General features: G+C 40.3%; 1 protein-coding gene across 2 annotated transcripts in view; it reads right to left on the reverse strand.

Annotated features, from left to right (window-relative positions):
* The window catches only part of LOC108231849 (centrosomal protein of 128 kDa), a 65,532-nt gene that overhangs the window by 29,746 nt on the left and 18,539 nt on the right, over nt 1-17,247 (reverse strand). Inside the window, exons 13-16 of one of the 2 annotated variants that reach the window (XM_017409207.3) lie at nt 16,605-16,676; nt 16,203-16,388; nt 2,796-2,984; nt 2,026-2,487 (exon numbers count right to left, since the gene is read on the reverse strand). In XM_017409207.3, the coding sequence (XP_017264696.1) occupies nt 2,026-2,487; nt 2,796-2,984; nt 16,203-16,388; nt 16,605-16,676 (909 nt within the window). The remainder of the gene's footprint in view (nt 1-2,025; nt 2,488-2,795; nt 2,985-16,202; nt 16,389-16,604; nt 16,677-17,247) is intronic. The other variant, XM_017409208.3, reaches the window with a different exon arrangement.

The following is a 17,247-nucleotide window of genomic DNA, read 5'->3' on the forward strand; positions in this document are numbered from 1 at the left end:
GCCAGGTCTGACCGGCATCCTCCCCCACCAACGGAGCCAACTCACCACCAGGTAGTGGTCAGTTGACAGCTCCGCCCCTCTCTTCACCCGAGTGTCCAAAACATGCGGCCGCAGATCAGATGAAACGACAACAAAGTCGATCATTGAAGACAAAGCTTTAATTAAATTGAAAATTAAAATAAATTCAAGGCTGAAAGGCAAGAAAAAGAATACCAACAGGGGTGAAAACCTCTGCAACTGGTTATAGATGGCAATTTTAGTTTGTTATTCAAAGACTTCCAATATACTGATGATAGCATTAGAAAATAAATTAACTTGCTACTTTATTAACATAAATTTAGCTAAACATAACACAGCAAATTGACCAGAGCACTTTCTAATCATCTGTCAGAGATTTTCCAGTGTGACAGGTACAGGGTTAATTCAAAATAAGGTCTGGGAAGTTGTTTTGTGCTCTTCAAACAGACATCATTATGAATTTGGTTACAAGTCACTTCCAATACTCTTAAGCCTCAGCCTTTTTGCACCTTGTCCATCAGCATCTGAAGCGGCTCACAAAGAGACTCTTCAGATATTAAAGATTTGTCTACAATGACAACATTGTCGCACACTTTCTGTTATCAAAACATATTAAGGCGCAAAGAAAAGCAATGAGTTGGGGCTGCAAGAGAGACAGAAGTGTCACAAACAAAGAAGAAAAAGAAGAAAAAAAAAAAAAACAGAAGCAGTAAGTGAAAATGCAAATTAGAACTGAAGGGAAGTGGGAAGAAAGGGATTAAAACAGAGCGAGACTGCAAGAGGGAAGACGGAGAGGAAAAGAAATGAGGAGCGAGAGGACAAGAAAATTAGAATATTTTAGCTTATCTCTTATAGTTTGACTATCGCAATTGCAATACAGGCTTCCAGCTATGCTGTGTGAATATTGGGTGGGCTTCTATGGGACATCTGCTGCAGCCTTAGGCTAGTATTTAAAACGCCCTTGTCCTTTCCGCACTTGGAGATGACACCATTACAATGAGCTATGTCAGATATTAATGCCATTCAGCACAGCTAATGGGCTAAACTCAACCGTATCAGGGAGGACCGTGCCCCCCAAGAAACCGTCTGCCCAGGAGGGCTAATCATCTGAAATGTTGGAGGAAAGAAGGGGATGGGGGGGGTGGGAGTAAGTTAAGAGAAATCCCTGATCTCCAAGCACAGCCTTGATGAGACTTCTGTGGGTTTGATGTGGAGGGGGTTTAGCGCTTAAGAATGGCCATGAAGATCCACGGGTCGCCACGTACCATTAGGAGCTCAGCAATCCTCAATTTTCTTGTACTCCGTGGACATAGCCCCGACCAAAGAGGAAAATTACTCTAATTGAGAATTTCCTCTGTCTCTCGCTGGGTCGGAAATATCCCAGATGTTTAGTGGCTGATGCAAGCTAATAGTTACTTGTGCCAAATTTAAGGTGTGAGCCAGTGATTTCTCTAAACGTCGAATACAGCGTAGGACACTCTGACCCATGCTGGAAAATAAATCTCTGCGGCAGGTTTATGACTTTGAACATAAAAGATTTCACAAATTAAGACAGTGTGAGACCTGGAATGTGACCAAAGATCAGCAGTGCTTCTGAGAAAGAGTTTCAAAGATATTAAAAGGATTTGATCAGCATTCCATACTTCATGTTTTTCGAACAAGAGGCAGATGAAGAGATTAATGCTACTTTTGTGTCTCTACACTGAATATACGGTTTCAGTACAGCCAGCTTAGTATTAGGACCAAAAGCACAGGAAGATAGCTCAAATGGCTCTGTCAAAGAGTAATACTAACAGCTTAGAGCTCACAATTTAACAAGCTATATCCACTTAAACACACTCAAGGATTATCTTCTATTCTATTTCTTGGTTGGGGAATGCTAGAAGGGATTGAAGCAGCTAATCCTGGTCAGGATCTTTGTTAACCTGTTTAATTCTTTCCATTGTTTCTCTGCTGACGCTAGTTTGATTTACATTTACTGCAAAAACACATTCATAAATTTCCTACCTTAACTTCTATCAGTTGTGCCTTCAGTTCATCCCGCTCCTGACGGCACACTTTGAACATTTCCTGCACTTCGCGGTCCTTCTTCATCCGGTTGTCCTCGTGCGTGGCCTTCACGTTTCCCAGCTCCTTCTGGTGGACCTCTCTCTCGAGCTGCAGCTGCCGACTCAGGGCGTCCCGCTCCTGCTGCAGCACGGTCAGCTTGGCTCGAAGCTCCGAGGTGCCCTTCTGCAGCTCCTTCCTGGCGCTCTCCTCTTCAGCCAGCCGCTGGGATTGCTGAGCGTGTGCTGCGGTCATCTGCTTGAGGGTGGCCTGGAGCTCGGCCTGTGCGTCCCGGTCCCTCTGACGGCGTTGGGCCTGGGCGTCAGCTTGTTCCTTTAACCTCTCGTTCTCCTCCCTCAGTCTTGCTTGGATGGCGGCCTGACGTCGAGTCTCCTGCTCCAGGGCGGCTGAGGCCTCCCTTACCTAGGGTTAGAATTCTTTTAAAAGTCTTAAAAACTCTTTTGAATCACTCAAAGGTGTTTTGAGACAGTAGTTTTCCACTTTTAAACAAAAAGGGGAAGAATGATGAAAGAAAGAAATGGGAACCAAATTAGTCTTGCAGATATTCTGATCAAAATAAAAGAACAAAGACGTCTAGAGGCAAACTGTTCAATTAAAAGCTGACCTGGTCTGTTTTCATCCGAGTTATTTTTAAAGTATTGATGAGTGTTTTGTGTCCCTGGTGACTGGAGAAAAAAAAAAAATCTATTTCTGGATATACAGCCACACACCTCCTGGACTTCCTGCTGCAGTGACAACTGATGCTGCTGAGCCTTTGACAGCCCCACGTCCTTGCAGTGGAGCTCTTCTTTGTGCTGGGCCAAACGGCCTAGGATTTCAGTGAGCTCCCTGTGGGCTGCCTCGGTCTGCTGGCTCAGCACCTTCAGCTGGGCCTGTAAGCTCTCCTTCTCCCTGGCCACCTGGAGAGGAGGGGGAGGTCGAAAAAAATAAAAAATAAAAACGGAGCAAAGGACCAAACGAGAGGAGGGGGAATTCAGAGAGGAAAAAAAGAAGAAAGATAGTGTTCACAGAGCAACTCTGACAATAATGAGAGGAGTGAAAGAGTGACAGAGAGAGAGACGCGATGGAAGAGAAACACGTGCAGTACCAGCTGTTAGCTGATAGGAAAACACTAACACTCAGCTTTCTGTAAGGGACAATGGTCAGGTCTGTTCAAGGCAGATTGCTTCTAATGCTCAGGCTTTGACTGGAATTTGCAAAGACTTTGCCGCAGCTTAGAGCCTAATCATTTAATTGCGTACTTGATTCTCCCCCCCTCCCTAATTCATTAGGAGGGCAGGGATAATTTGGTAATGAATTTGTGTCACGTCGAATATGCCAGGTGGGAGTTTGTTCGTCTGTCTTTCTGTCATAAGAGGCGTAACGGTGCTTTACTGTGAGTTTGGAGGTGACTCTCGGTTCAAATGGACTGGAAAACCCTGGGAGGTGACTTTTTAGAGCTAATGAAAATTGTCACACATTAATTATTCAACAAAAACTAACAACTGGAACAAACCAAAGCCAATGAATTGCAGTAATAACGCACCTTTGGGTCAATAGCACAACTTCCTTTAAAGTTAGAGATGATGCTTGAATGTAAGTTTATGAAACCCATTGCTCAAAAACCCTAAACGACACACAAACCTAATTATTTTCCCTTTTTCTTGAGCTATGAATATTTTGCAGTATATTAATATTTATAACTCAGGAGACATTATTTAAGAGTTTCACAGAGTTCTGTCCAGAAAAAACAAAAACAAAGGATGAATTCCTATAAACAGTGAAAGGCATAAATATATATCCAGTTTGCTGTGTTTGGTTTGAGCTCGAGTATTAATGAAAAGTTTGTGAAGGCTTCTCAGTATGTATTTTTTGGCATCCTGATAGGTTATTAATAGTGTTGTGCGTCTCTGTTCTGCGGCCGATATGATGTGCGTCTCGATACACAGCCAACAATCCCATTAATTAAAAAGACGTGGGCAGCAAAAACTGATCTGATGTGATACAGTTCAGCTAATCACAATGCGATCCAGCCTTTAAATAATTATGATGCATTTAATAGAAATTGAGATTTAATGTGGTATAATACAACAAAGCAAGGGAATGGTTCTGTGGCAATTATTAAGACTATTTTATGACTGCCTAATAACAAATGACTGGTCACAAACAGTTCCTGTTTTAAAAATGCAAAACACTTTCATAAAAACCTGACACGCAATTAATAAATACACACAAATTAGGCTTAGAGGAAAACGAACAAACCTGCGAGCAGCTGGCTGCTGTGTTTTAGTAACTCAGCAGCAAATTGCATTTCTTAAATTATAAAAAATAAAACAGAAGTTAACCTTTTTGTCCCTGGAGTAGTAGTGGAGTCACACTGCTTTAAGCACACCGTCAGTGTTTGTGTCTGTTTGTTGCCGTTAGCAAAGGCGCTGCCGTAGTTCAACTCCTGAACTGAAGGTGTCGCTAAAGAAAAAAAACAAAAACTGCTAAGGAAGTGCAGCCAGAAGAAGAGCCGTCTGTGATAATGAACGGAGAGGGAATCTGTTTTTCAGACGCAGTATTCCAACTTTTATGTCGTTTCTTTTAGTGGATGCCTGTGTGTAGAAACAAACCTGCTTGAGGACTTCATTGTAAAGCAGATTAGATTTTTTTGGTAGAAAGAGGTAATAAACTGACACACCTAGATTTAATCTCAAAATGACATTGGTTCAGGATGCTCCACCAACGAATTCACATCATGCATGTGGGAATACGTATGTGAATCAGTACGAATTGGTTAATCTTCACATCCGTAGTATTTAGTGCTTCTCAGTAGCATTGCTCTTTAAATCTTTACTTCTAAACTGAGACCAGTGTCCTTTTCATCATAAGAGGGCATGCTGACATGGACTGAATTCACGTTTGTGTCTCCTAGCCCCCGTTCAGACCTGGCACTAACATCCACCCTGAACGATTGGATTACATCTGGATAGCGCTAAATACAAGTCTGAACACTCTTAATGTGCATAGTCTTTACTCAGGAAGTGAAATGCTTTCATCCGCATACGTTTGGTCGTCTAAATTACTGACATATATTTAAAACTAGACAGGAATATTAAAAAATAAATAAACAAATAACTCCACTTCAGCTGCTAATAATTAAAGACAATTAAAACATCCATCTGTGAAGTCACTAATCATTGTATGCTCCTTTATTTTTCCTATATTGCATTTATTAAGAAATTAGGCCTATTTAGAGTTGTGCAATTAACACCACAAAAATGCAACCTAATTGGCTCTGAATGGCATTAATGTCACTGATGCATGGTTATTTGCATGGAGGGTGGGTAATGAAATCAGATGCAACCCAATACCAGGTGTGAATAGTCGTACTTAGAGCCGACCACTTGTGAGTAAATCATATTTCCATTAACTTCATCTAAAAGAAGATGCTGCTTCTGATGTGGGCCCATGTAGGAGCTGTATAAGACTAACTACTCTAAATGTAACTGTTTCAACTTGTGTATTTCACCAATGAAGAAAAAAGCGAATTAGATATTTTTTGGTTTGTTTGTTTGTTTGTTTTTTACCTAAAACTAAGTAAGCAAGAACACTGTTTGGATCCTCAGCACAAAAGGTTAAAGTTGGGGGACCTCAAAATCTCATTTCTGCTTTCATTTGTGGTTCTGTTGGCATCTTAAAGCCATGACCTTCACCACGCGCTGGAGACGTTTGCAGCCAAGTGTAAAGTGGCCGGGATGGGAGTTCAAGTTCATAGTTCCTAATCAAAAAAAAAAGATGAAATGACTTCTTGGGGTTGGGAGTCTTTGACTCAATTAGAGGGGTTTAACCACCTTGGTGTCTTGTTCACATGGTAGGACGAGGGGAGATGCATCCCAACAGATCAGGACTTCGTTAGCAGCAATAAGAACGCTGCTGCAGCCTGTTGTGGTGAAGAAGCTGAGCCAAAAGGTACTATCAGAGAAGTGATACAAATTAAAACACTTAACCCTCACCTACAGTCATGAGCTGTGGATTACGACAAAAAAAAAGGAGTCAGTTGAGGTGGTTGAAGAATCTGGTCAGAATGCCTCCTAAAAATGCCTGGAGTGGGAAGGGTTCAGTTTGGATGAAATAATACCTGTTGGTAATCTTTTATTGTAACAGTAAAAGGAGGGAAAGGAGAAATAAAGCAGCAGAACAGAGCACCAGTTAATTGAAAACCATAAATATAAACCGCTGGGATGTTATGGTGGCCACATTTACCTGAACCATCCCTGAGCGCAGAGGAAATCTAACAATACCAAATGGTGAGGACATACAGTACGGATGTTCAGGAGGTTTTTGGTTCAAATATCTTTATGGAATAAAAGCTTCTAGAGATTTCTTGGAGGTAAATTATAGATTTCCCAAAGAGCATTTGTGATAACTGGCTCTTAAACAAGTGCAAAGACTTTGGTCGAGTGTTAAGCTTCGATGACTAGTCTTTCCTTAAGAATGATGTCTGATTTGAAGTCTTAAAAGAATTGCGCGTTTTAATCCAGATAAATGAGAGAAAGAAGTGATATTCCTGTGGATGTAGAACTTTATTTACCGAAGTAGAACAGATGAACAGAAGTCTGTTTTGGTAAATTACAGATTCCTGATTAAACTCGTTTATGTGGGACAAAGCAGTTTTAAGGACTTCAGGTGCTCTTGAGAATTTTCAAACACATTTGGTGGCCTTGGTCTGGTTTGGTTTGTGAGAAAGGCATGTATTTACTATCCTGGGAGCTTGATTGAACTGAACATAAACCAAATTTCTTCCTCAGTAGACAAAAATAGCTTAAGCTTTATTTTAACTTGTCTACATAGTTGAGTGATTTCTGCACTGCAGTCTGATAATAAATTTAATTTATTTACAGAACAACCATTCTACAAACTAAGTACATTGAAATAACAGACATGCTTTAAGTTGGCTTCATAAGAGTTTGGTTAAAAAGAGAGAGAGAGAGAACTGCTGTACTGCAAAAGCTAAACTAATTTTTAAACCTATTTTACTGGCTTTAGGACATTTAAGAAATGTCGATTCGCTTGTTGCATTATATGATGTGTGTGTTTGTGTGTGTGTTTAAGGCAGTCAGGTCAGATGAAACGGCAGAGGAAAAGGAGAGAGACTTCAGGTCATTTTTTCGGTGCAACAAAAGGCCGAGTAAATAAAATACTTCTATTACAACCAAAGGCAGTTTACTAAAAGTCTCTATAGGAAGAGAAGAAAAAAAAAAGTTCTGATAAAAAAATGAGTTTTTCTATTTGGATAGAAACAGCCACCCAGGTACCAGAGCTGGGCTCAGAAAGACTGGTATAGCCGGAGAGATTCAGACAGTCTCTGGTGAGTTTGTTCATCTTCTTATCAGTGATATAAAATATTAAGTCTTCTCAAATTTCGAATTGGTCAAAACCCAAAAACTGAAGTCCCGTTGTTGTGCAGAATAGTAGGTTTGGTGCTTCTGGGTTAGAAAAACACCTTATATCTGTTCTACAAACGCAATTTTTTTTAGAGACAATTGGAAGGATCGCAGTCTGTGAGGAATACTTGGGAGACTTGAAATGAAGAGGATGGGATGTTGTGTAAAAAGTGAGTTTCAGTCACAGTGGAGTCTGCTGCCAACACAAGAGCAGAGAAGCAAACGGCTGTTTAAACAAGAGCTGAAATTAAATAAGAGCACACAAATAATTTGTGCTATCAATCACCTGTTGTCAAACAATTTAATAAACCTTATTAGTGACAGCCACCCCTGAAAAATGCACCATTTCTAAAGCAAATACTTGAATACGACACAGCGGGAAAATGAACAAATGTATTAATGATGGCTGCATTCGACCTGGGAACAGATCCAGCCGTTTCCTCACACTCCCTCATTGTCGAGGTCTACTGTAGCAGGAAAAAGAACTTAGCTGTCAATAATTTCAATTCTTCACACCTGCGCTTTGCATGCTGTGAAAACTCAAAATGTTTGCTGTGAGACAGATTAGCCTGCGAGGGGACAGGACTGGTTTGTAGTTTCTGCTTGTTTTATTACAGCTTATTTTACTCATGAGTCTTTGAGCGCATGAAATCCCACACGGACACAAAACGTTTTAACAGGATGTCGTTTTTGGAATTAGATCTGAATGTCGTCTGTGTGACAGACTAAACCATAATACAACTTCTGTTTTTGGGCCCTCAAAAGCTAGACGGAGTTAGTATATAAACAAAGACATTTAGAGACAACCAAAACGTACACATTCAACACATTCAGCTCACAAGACGAGACAAAATGCTGAGTTATGAGAATAAGATTTTAAGTTTGTAATTTTTGTTTTTCACTTCAAAGATGAAAGTTATGCTAGGAACAAAAAAAAACAACACTTTTATAAGATACTTTTGAAGGTTTTGCCACAAATTCAAGTGACTGGCATCTCTCCTGTCTGATTTCTCATAAGTCTGTGCCCAGGTGGATCAATGGGGGGTCTGGGGGACCCTCTACCAGAAAAAATTTGAAATGTAGAACATCAGAAATGCATTTTCCTGGCATTTGGAACAAGGCTGGGGTGGTGTTTGAGGAGTCCAAAATCAGCAGGTTTTGAGGACAATTTGTGAGAACTTTCGGCCTTTTGGAAGGGCTGCGAGAGTTGTCAGAAAATCAGATGCAGAGTCGTAATTTGTCTCCACCTTACCCTGAAGTTCGGCTATTTTTCCCCTCAACACAAACGTCTTCTTTTTCTTTCACCACAGCAAGTCATCTCCTTCCATCTAACTGTCTTCTGCATCCTCTATCCTCACTCCAAATACGTCCATGTCCTCTCTAACTGCATCCATTCATCTCCTCTTTGGTCTACCTCCGTCTTTTGGCTAAACACATTAACAAAAACCTAATATTCTCAGCTTCAAATTCGGTCAATCATCATGTGAACTCCACACTAAGTACGCTTAACTGTCCAACTGTCTTCAAAGCATAACAGCAGGTTTTAACAGGAGGATGAAGGTTGGACTTTTTTCTCCACAACAGTATGTCTAAGAAATAATATGAATCAGGGAACATTTGTGGTGTCTGAAAAGCTCATCTTGCTTGCTGATATTCAGTCAATTGCTTTAGCAAGCTGTTCTTATCTCTTTAACCATTCACTAACATATTCTGATCGGAGTTTGAGTTTAAGAATTCTGGCTGAGATATCTTCTGTTTTCTCCTCACCACCCAAGGCGTTTGTGCCGTTGAGAAATGGCGCGAATAATATTATCGATGCTTTCAGTGCTTGGAGCCCACTGTCCGTGGAACACGAGCTATGTTTGAGACGCAGTCTCCTCATAAGATGATGCAACGAAGAAAGTTGGTCTCAATTGTAGCCAGTGGGGCTGCGAGATACTGACTGCTAACTGCTGCAAGGTCCCAGCTAGTCGATAAGCGGTAAAGATTTACCTCAGTTTGTTAAACTTCTGCTGAATTCTGAGCAGCCGAGTGTTCATTAAGTCAGATAAAAAAAAAGCGCATCCAAGAGAAGCAACAACAACTGATAACTGAGGAGTTTCAACTGGCGTGTTAGCCCCTGGGGCAACAGAGTCTGCTAATTTAGTAAGCTTACAATCACTGCTTTTGCCTGCCTGTTACCCAGGTGTACACTAAAGTCTGGAAATGTTTCAACACTACAATAATAATGTTTATTTTTTAATGTCCACCCCAAACATTCAAGTTCTGAAGGCCAAATCCTCTTTATCCCTGGCCTCATTTTTGCTCAAGTTTGACTACATTATTTAACTTTGTTATTCTTTTGTTTTTTTTTAAAGGGGGGGGGGGGTGTTGGGTTCTTGTTTACATATTTATTTATCTGCAGCATCACACTGCAACACTTTCCATTTAAAGATCGTCCACTTTACACAATACATTAGATAAATTTGCAAGTCAAAACTCAATGAAATGGCACTGAATTACTAAACATTTTCTTTTTTACCCCCAATTGCTTTTGTATTAAACAGTCTTTTGCTCAGCTATGCATAAAGAAATAGTTCAGACTTTTCAACGTGCAGTTCTGTGGAGTTGGTATGAGTAGTCAGTATCTTACCTGGTGAAGACAGCGGTCAAAGTATTATTTTTCATTCCGGGGAGTCAAAATAACAGCTAGTCAAGACCAAATTAGATAATTGCACCCTTAAAGCAGCTTTAATTTACCAAATTTCACAATGGCTTTTGTAAAACACTATTTTATAACTATTTGCAGCAGACGGTTATTTACATAAAAGCATGCGGTGCTGGTGTTTTGTCTAGTTGTGTCTCTCTGTCGAGATCAGATTCCCCGACCAGCTTTCTTTAGTTTTTCTCTTATTCTGAGTTGTTTTCTGATTTTTTTAAGCCCCCTTTTGTTCGTCGTAGCAGGGGAGACACCTCCTGCTGGCTGGAAAGCTCTTTATTTGTAGGTGATGGAACAGATCTCCCCATAACACCTGTGTGTGTTAATGAGCAGGCTTGGCATCTGCCTGTTTTAAACACATTTAATTGAACACATTTGGTAATAGCTGAATGAATACATGTTAAATCTGATAAATTCATATATAAAATATAAAATTAATAAATTCAATTCATATAGGCTTTGATGTGAGAAGGATAGCCAAGTTAAAAAAAAAAACATTTCTCTGAATAGTTATGTTGTATTTGCTTCACTCTTCTTTTTTATATGCAAAGAACTCCAGTCTTCAGCAGTTCTTACAACAGTATCCTTACAGCAGGCGAAATATGTAGTTTTTTTGCTATTTTTTTTAAAATAAGCAAATAATCAGAGCTTATTTTATTTATTTATTTATTTTTGTCACGCTGGAGTTGGCACTTTAAGCCTATATTTTGTACTTTAATTTGCAAGTCTCCAAATTTTATGTGCTGATATATTAAATGCATAACTGTTAAAAATAAAATGAACTAATACAAAAACAGCCAGCCCTAGGTAAGACTGACATTTACTGTAGGCAAGATACTGACTGCTGACAAAAAACTCCACACAACCCTTCAAAAAGTACAGAGTAATCTTTTAAGACACAGCAGGAGCTTGTAGCCTTGTACAGAGGTGAGTATGCAAATCCCGGACAGAAGTCTTGTAGCTTTTTAGTACATTTTTAGTGTATTAGTACATTCTTTCAACGTTAGTACTTTATGCAATGACACTTCTGTAAATGTGAGGAGAATGTGAAAAAGATGCAGCTATAAAATGTTTAACTTTTTTTTAGATTCAAGGATGTCTGCGTGGCTTCTTTGACTTGTTGTCCTTTGTCTGTGCCGTTCTGTCAACTTTGCTGCATTTGGCTGAACCTGAGCAGACAGCATGTCTATTATAAACTCCCGAATTTATCCAGCTCCTTCGGTTTTGTCACATTGTAGCAAACACTGGCACAACGCTAAGCTGCCTCGGTGTGGCGAGTCTAAACAGCCACAGGCGTGTCACACTGGCGTAACGAGGATGTCTGCTGTGGCATTTCAGAGAGTTTGTATTTGCTCTAGTTATGTCTTCTCCTGACTTGGATAATAATATACCCACCTCAAGGAAAGCGATCTTCACTTGGATGGATTTTGTGTAGACATTTGCATTACCACAGAAGGATCTACAGACATCTGTTGTTGTCTTCCATAGATTTCCAGGGTTTTCTTTTTTAGTTTTGGTTCTTCATGCGCTCTCTGATGGATTTATTCTGTTCTTGCATCCTAAAGTTTGTCAGAAACAACTTCAAAACTCAAATGCGACAAATAGTCCAGACTAAGAATGGGTGACATGGACTATATTTAGTATATCATGTATGGTTCTTTGTGCAATATCCTAAATGACTATATTGCAAACATTGAGTCTAAATTTTAATGTCAATAATTCAGCCATCTGCGTCGAATTTGCAAGGAGTTTAGCTTTTTCCCACAAACTTCTAATGCATCAAAGCTCACTCCCCCTTTGATCCGGATGACTCTGACTCAGGCAGACACCCTGCCCCTGTCCTCTTTCCACCACCCCCGCTCACCTGGAATTTTCTCTGGTGGACACTGTGTCCGAAGTAGGGAAAAGCTCAAAATAATCAGTCGACATTTTCCGCCAAAGCTCAAAACAGAGCTCGGAAGATCCAGCTTTTGACAATCAGGATATGGAAAAACACACAAAGTCAAGAGGAGGTGGTGTGTCTGGAAACAGAAGAGGGCTAAAGGGCTGGTTTGCTTGCCAAGCTGAAGGCTAACACAAACAAACCAGCCACTCTGTCCGTCTTCTTGTCCAACGTCCGAGCTCTGGATATCAAAATGGATCTACTTCAATTGAGACTGTGTCAACAGGAGATGCAATACTGCTGTTATTGTCCTGACAAAAACCTGGCTTGACAGTAACATGCCGGACTCCTTTTTTTTTCCCAGCTCGGATTGAAACCAGCTTTCAGGAAAAACAAAAGGAAGGGGACTTTGCATTTATACAAACAAAGATTGTTGCACTAACTGTGTGCAATGGAAGGCATTGCTCAGAACCAGTTAAATACATGACAATTCACTATCAGCTCTGGGAATTCACAGCCGTGTTCAGAAAAGCCATCTATGTCCCCCTGAATGCAAATGATAAGGTTGCTTAGAAGGAGCTACATGTCAACGTAAGCTCGCTGCAAACAAACAGCGAGAGGCCACAAACATGGTTGCAGGGGATTTTATCCCTGAAATTCTGCAGGACACACTGTCAGTGTTCCATCAACATGTCGTCACTCTCACGCGGGGTTATAACATTCTGGACAAAGTGTACACCAACAGAGGAAGAACATTTAGAGCTGTCTCCCACCCACATCTCAGCTACTCTGATCACATTTCTATCATGTCCCTGCATACTCCCATGTGTTTAAGAGCCTGAAAGCCACACAGAAGACATCACTGCGAGGCTTTCTGAAGTCGTCCCTATGTTCCAGGACTGATTAGAGACCACAGGGTGGCTTACGTTCAGAGATGCAGCAACAGAAGAAGGCAATGTGAAGCTGGACGAATATTAATCATCAAAACTATCAAGACGGTGCAGAGAGAACAATCTCACCATCAACATCAGAAGCAAAAAACATGGTCAGGGATTTCCAGAAGCCTGAAACTGATCGATGGAGCCCCTCCATCGATGTAGGACGTTCCTGATTTTAAATATCTTTGCGTTCAACTCACCAGCACCTTTACCTGGCACATCAACAGCTCATCAACACCTAGACGTCCTGAGAAAACTAAAGGCAGAGCTGAGCTCCAACAGCCTCACCTACTTCTACAGAGGTATGGTAGAGACACCGACTTCCTGTGCCACTGCGTGACATGCTAGCTGCACAGGTGCAGAGAAACAGGCACTGCACTATTGTTTTTAATTATTCTATGCTGTTCAGTATCCATTTGCTTTTATCTTTTCCACTCGTTGAGGAATGTCAACTGGTTTCTAAATTGACTGGTTTCTTAAAAAAAAAAAGAAAAACAGTGCGTGAACTGTCCTCCAGGCGTGATTCAAATTTCACAAGGAACAGATTAAACAGACACACCTTAGGGTAATATCTCACTGAGCTGCCACTGCTGGAGATGAGTTGATGACTTCAAATTGCAAGAAAATTGACAAGGTTTCAGTTGCAGTCTCACTGAATTCTGAGTGTTTGCAACCAAGTGACCAGTGAGCTGCGTGGCCGTGTTTAGAGTGGTCAGTCTTTGAAAAATCATGGCCTATTTTTCCTGTGCACCACAAACACAGCTCTAGCCCTCTAGAATTTACAAATACTAGACTGAAAAGGGTTTGGGATGCCTGAAATGACTTTGTGACGGTTCTTAGAGAAAGCTTGTTGAAATAATTCTCTTAACATGTTCAGAATTCAAGTGACAAATGCGACTCGTGTGAGGAGACTGAGAACCCTTGAAACATTTTGGAAACTACCTGGCGAACGCCGTTTATAAACTAGTTGCCAACAGTTGCAGCTAGTGCTGTGCAATATGACACATGGATAATTTTATATCACGATAACGATATATATCACGATATACCCCAATTACGTACGTTGTCAGTTAAGTGACATTTAGCTGAACTTTCACAAATGAGATCTGCTGCATTTTAGTGCAACAATATATATGTATCAAATGACAACAGACTCCATTATCTTCGGCCGGCTATAGTTTCACTTTTCGCAACTTTCCCCGGCTCTTTTACAACTTGCTTGACCTTGCACTTTTTGGATTGTTAAATATTCTTTTTCGTGTTTCTTCTTTAAGTGATAGAAGAGGTTTGTTGTGTTGGCGTCAGATGAGAAAACAGTCTCATAGCAGAGTTAGCATTAGCAGAGTTAGCATTAGCAGAGTTAGCATTAGCAGAGTTAGCATATTACCTTTTTCTGCTCCGTGTCGGNTCTTCTTGAACCAAATCACAGACGTCCCCCTGGTTTTGGTAAAAGTCTTTCTTCTTGGGCTGCCTGGTAGCTGTCTCTACTTGTTGTGACCCCGGGTTTGATACTTTATGCGTCTCCATCTTTCAGCACTTATGACTTAAATGCCAACACATACGGTGGGCACGGTGGGCCCGGTGTGCCGCCGGGCCGCACAGAAAGCCGCTGCCGTAAAGCATGTTGCAAACCCACACGTAAAGCAGCGTCATGTCGCAAAACGGAGGTTCTTCGCAAAAAAGTTATTATTTATTACTTATAGAAACTGAATGTATGCAAAGTGACAATACTAATACATTCGTCGTAGCCTACGTTATGAAATATTTACATGAATCATTGATACAATTATGATAGAGACGATAGAAGAAAATATATCACGATAGACACTTTTCTATCGTCCCCACGATAGAAGCACTAGTTGCAGCCCAGTGAGATCCGAGCTTTAACTACTAAGTTTAACTACTAAGATTGGCTGCTTTTTTTTGCAGAGAGATCTTGGCTTGAAAATGCGTTCCTGATGTGCGAGGTTCACAGAAGTCAGCTCATTGCTATAATAATTATGTTTGCTTTCAGAAAGCTACCATGAGCCAGATAATGTCACAAATGTAGAAGGAGAGTTGACCTTCCAGTCCATAAGGAAGGAAGTATTACTGGACAAAAGGGTCAGTGGATGGTATTGTTGTAAGTCAGTGCTATCATCAAATGGTAAACTGTTTGATGTGCTTTATTCTGTTTCCTGTACCGTGATCTCAGTTTATTTGGAACAGTGGTCATTATACATTAACATGGGTCATTCTAACAAGCTCCAGGTCACAATATGCTATATCTATTTTTAAACCTAAGCAGCCTATAATGTTTCCTCTAGGTGGCCGACATTTAGTGTTCAGTTTGTTTTTTTTTCGTTAAGTTGGTTTTGGTGCATTTGGTTGCAATTTATTTTTCAATCCGGTCTGTTGAGATCCCAGTGCGATGGTGTGATTTTTTGGGCAGAAGGATTTCCATATTCTTCTACACATAAGCTATATTACTTTATAGTCTTTAAACTCACACCCTCTGGCCTTCTGTTTGACAGACTACACCTTCATTTTCATTCTGGAGCCAGGCTGAATAAAAAAAAGTCACTTCTGGTATTACAACTTGCTACAGTATTAGATTATAGGGTTGAATTAAACAATACAATGACTAAATGAGAATTTACAAATATTGCAATATACTGTATTTCACAATAAAGCTCCAAAATATGGCAATAAGAGTTTTTGGTCATACCGCCAAATGCTACTTCAGCCTTTTTTCCTGGTAAAATGATGAAGACTACAAGAAAATGCTTAAATATTTTCAGACCTAAGTGAATATACAACAGATATTGTCTTCTTACAGCTTCCATTGTGCTTGCTCAAAGGTTTTTGTTATTGCCTGGCACAGACTCGTGTTCATCTTTCTTTGTCTGACACGGATGGAAAAAAAAAAAGTCCAAGCAGAAAGTTGGCATTTTATTTTTCGAAACACTCCATCTTTTACAACTTAACCCTTTATGACCTGGTTCACACACTTAACGTGAAACTGGTGGACAGACTTTGTGTTCATGTGTAAAAACCAGTAATAATCAGACTGACCTCTGCGCTTTCAAAAGGTGGTTTTAGGATTATTTCTGCAATTTTCTGGAAATATGGTACAATGAGGAAGATCGCTACACTACAACCAATGTTATGTTATGTTGAGAGCCATCATTACTGCATCCGTTTTCACCGACCTGCAGAGCCTTGTCGTCGTGAAGCTCAGCCTGCTCCCTCGCCTCCTCCAGCTCCTTCTGCAGTCTCCTGCACTTCGCCCTCCACTGGTTCACAGCTTCTTGGGCTCTGCTCTTCAGCTCTTTCTTGCTTCTTGTGCTCTCCTGGAGTAACGCCTCCATTTCTCTCCTGTCGTCCTGCCCTCGATTCTGAAAGAATACCTGAAGTTATCAACAGAATCCCTCTTCTTACCTACAAGTCGTTTACAAAAAGTGCCTTTAAGCATTGAGCAATCTCATTATAGCACCATTAGATTTTAATTTATAATTTTATAACCTTGCAGACCAGAAATAGGCACTAAACACAGCATGTCTCTAATTCAAATGATGATTATCAAATGTAATCTTTGGTTCGTCTTACGTTACCTGCAAGTCTCTCAGCTGATCCAGCATTCTCAGCTGCTGCTGCTCCCGTCTCGCCATGTCTGAAGACAGTTCCTTCCATGGAGACGGAGGGGGAAAAAAAGGGTCAAAGATTATGTGTGAGTAGGAACTTTGCTACATGTACAATAAAGTAGAAAAAGAAAAAGAATGCAGTGAATAATGAGCTTAGAGTGGCCAGAAAATACTAAGAAAATGTAGAGGGAAAGCAAAGAAGGCATGAAAAAATGTTTTAGGAGAAGATGAAGACTGAAGGCTTGCAGAGGGAGCAAAGATGAGGACAAAATATAGCAAAGGTCAGAGAAGGTTGTGTTTGTTTACACTCTTTCTAACCAGGAGATTATTGAAGGTGCCAATGCATACGCAATGAAGCCCTCTCATTATTATTCAGCTGCTGTTCTTCCTTTTCTGTCACAACTTTTGATTTGCTACTCCCACGGCGTTGGGAAAACCCCAAACAAAATAATCATCAAAATGTGTTGGGAATACAGGTGCTGGTCATAAAATTAGAATATCATGAAAAAGTAGATTGATTTCAGTAATTCCATTTAAAAAGTGAAACTTGTATATTATATTCATACATTACATACAAACTCATATATTTCAAATGTTTATTTCGTTTAATTTT

This window comes from Kryptolebias marmoratus, linkage group LG19 (assembly GCF_001649575.2).
Source record: "Kryptolebias marmoratus isolate JLee-2015 linkage group LG19, ASM164957v2, whole genome shotgun sequence".
NCBI classification, from domain to species: domain Eukaryota; kingdom Metazoa; phylum Chordata; class Actinopteri; order Cyprinodontiformes; family Rivulidae; genus Kryptolebias; species Kryptolebias marmoratus.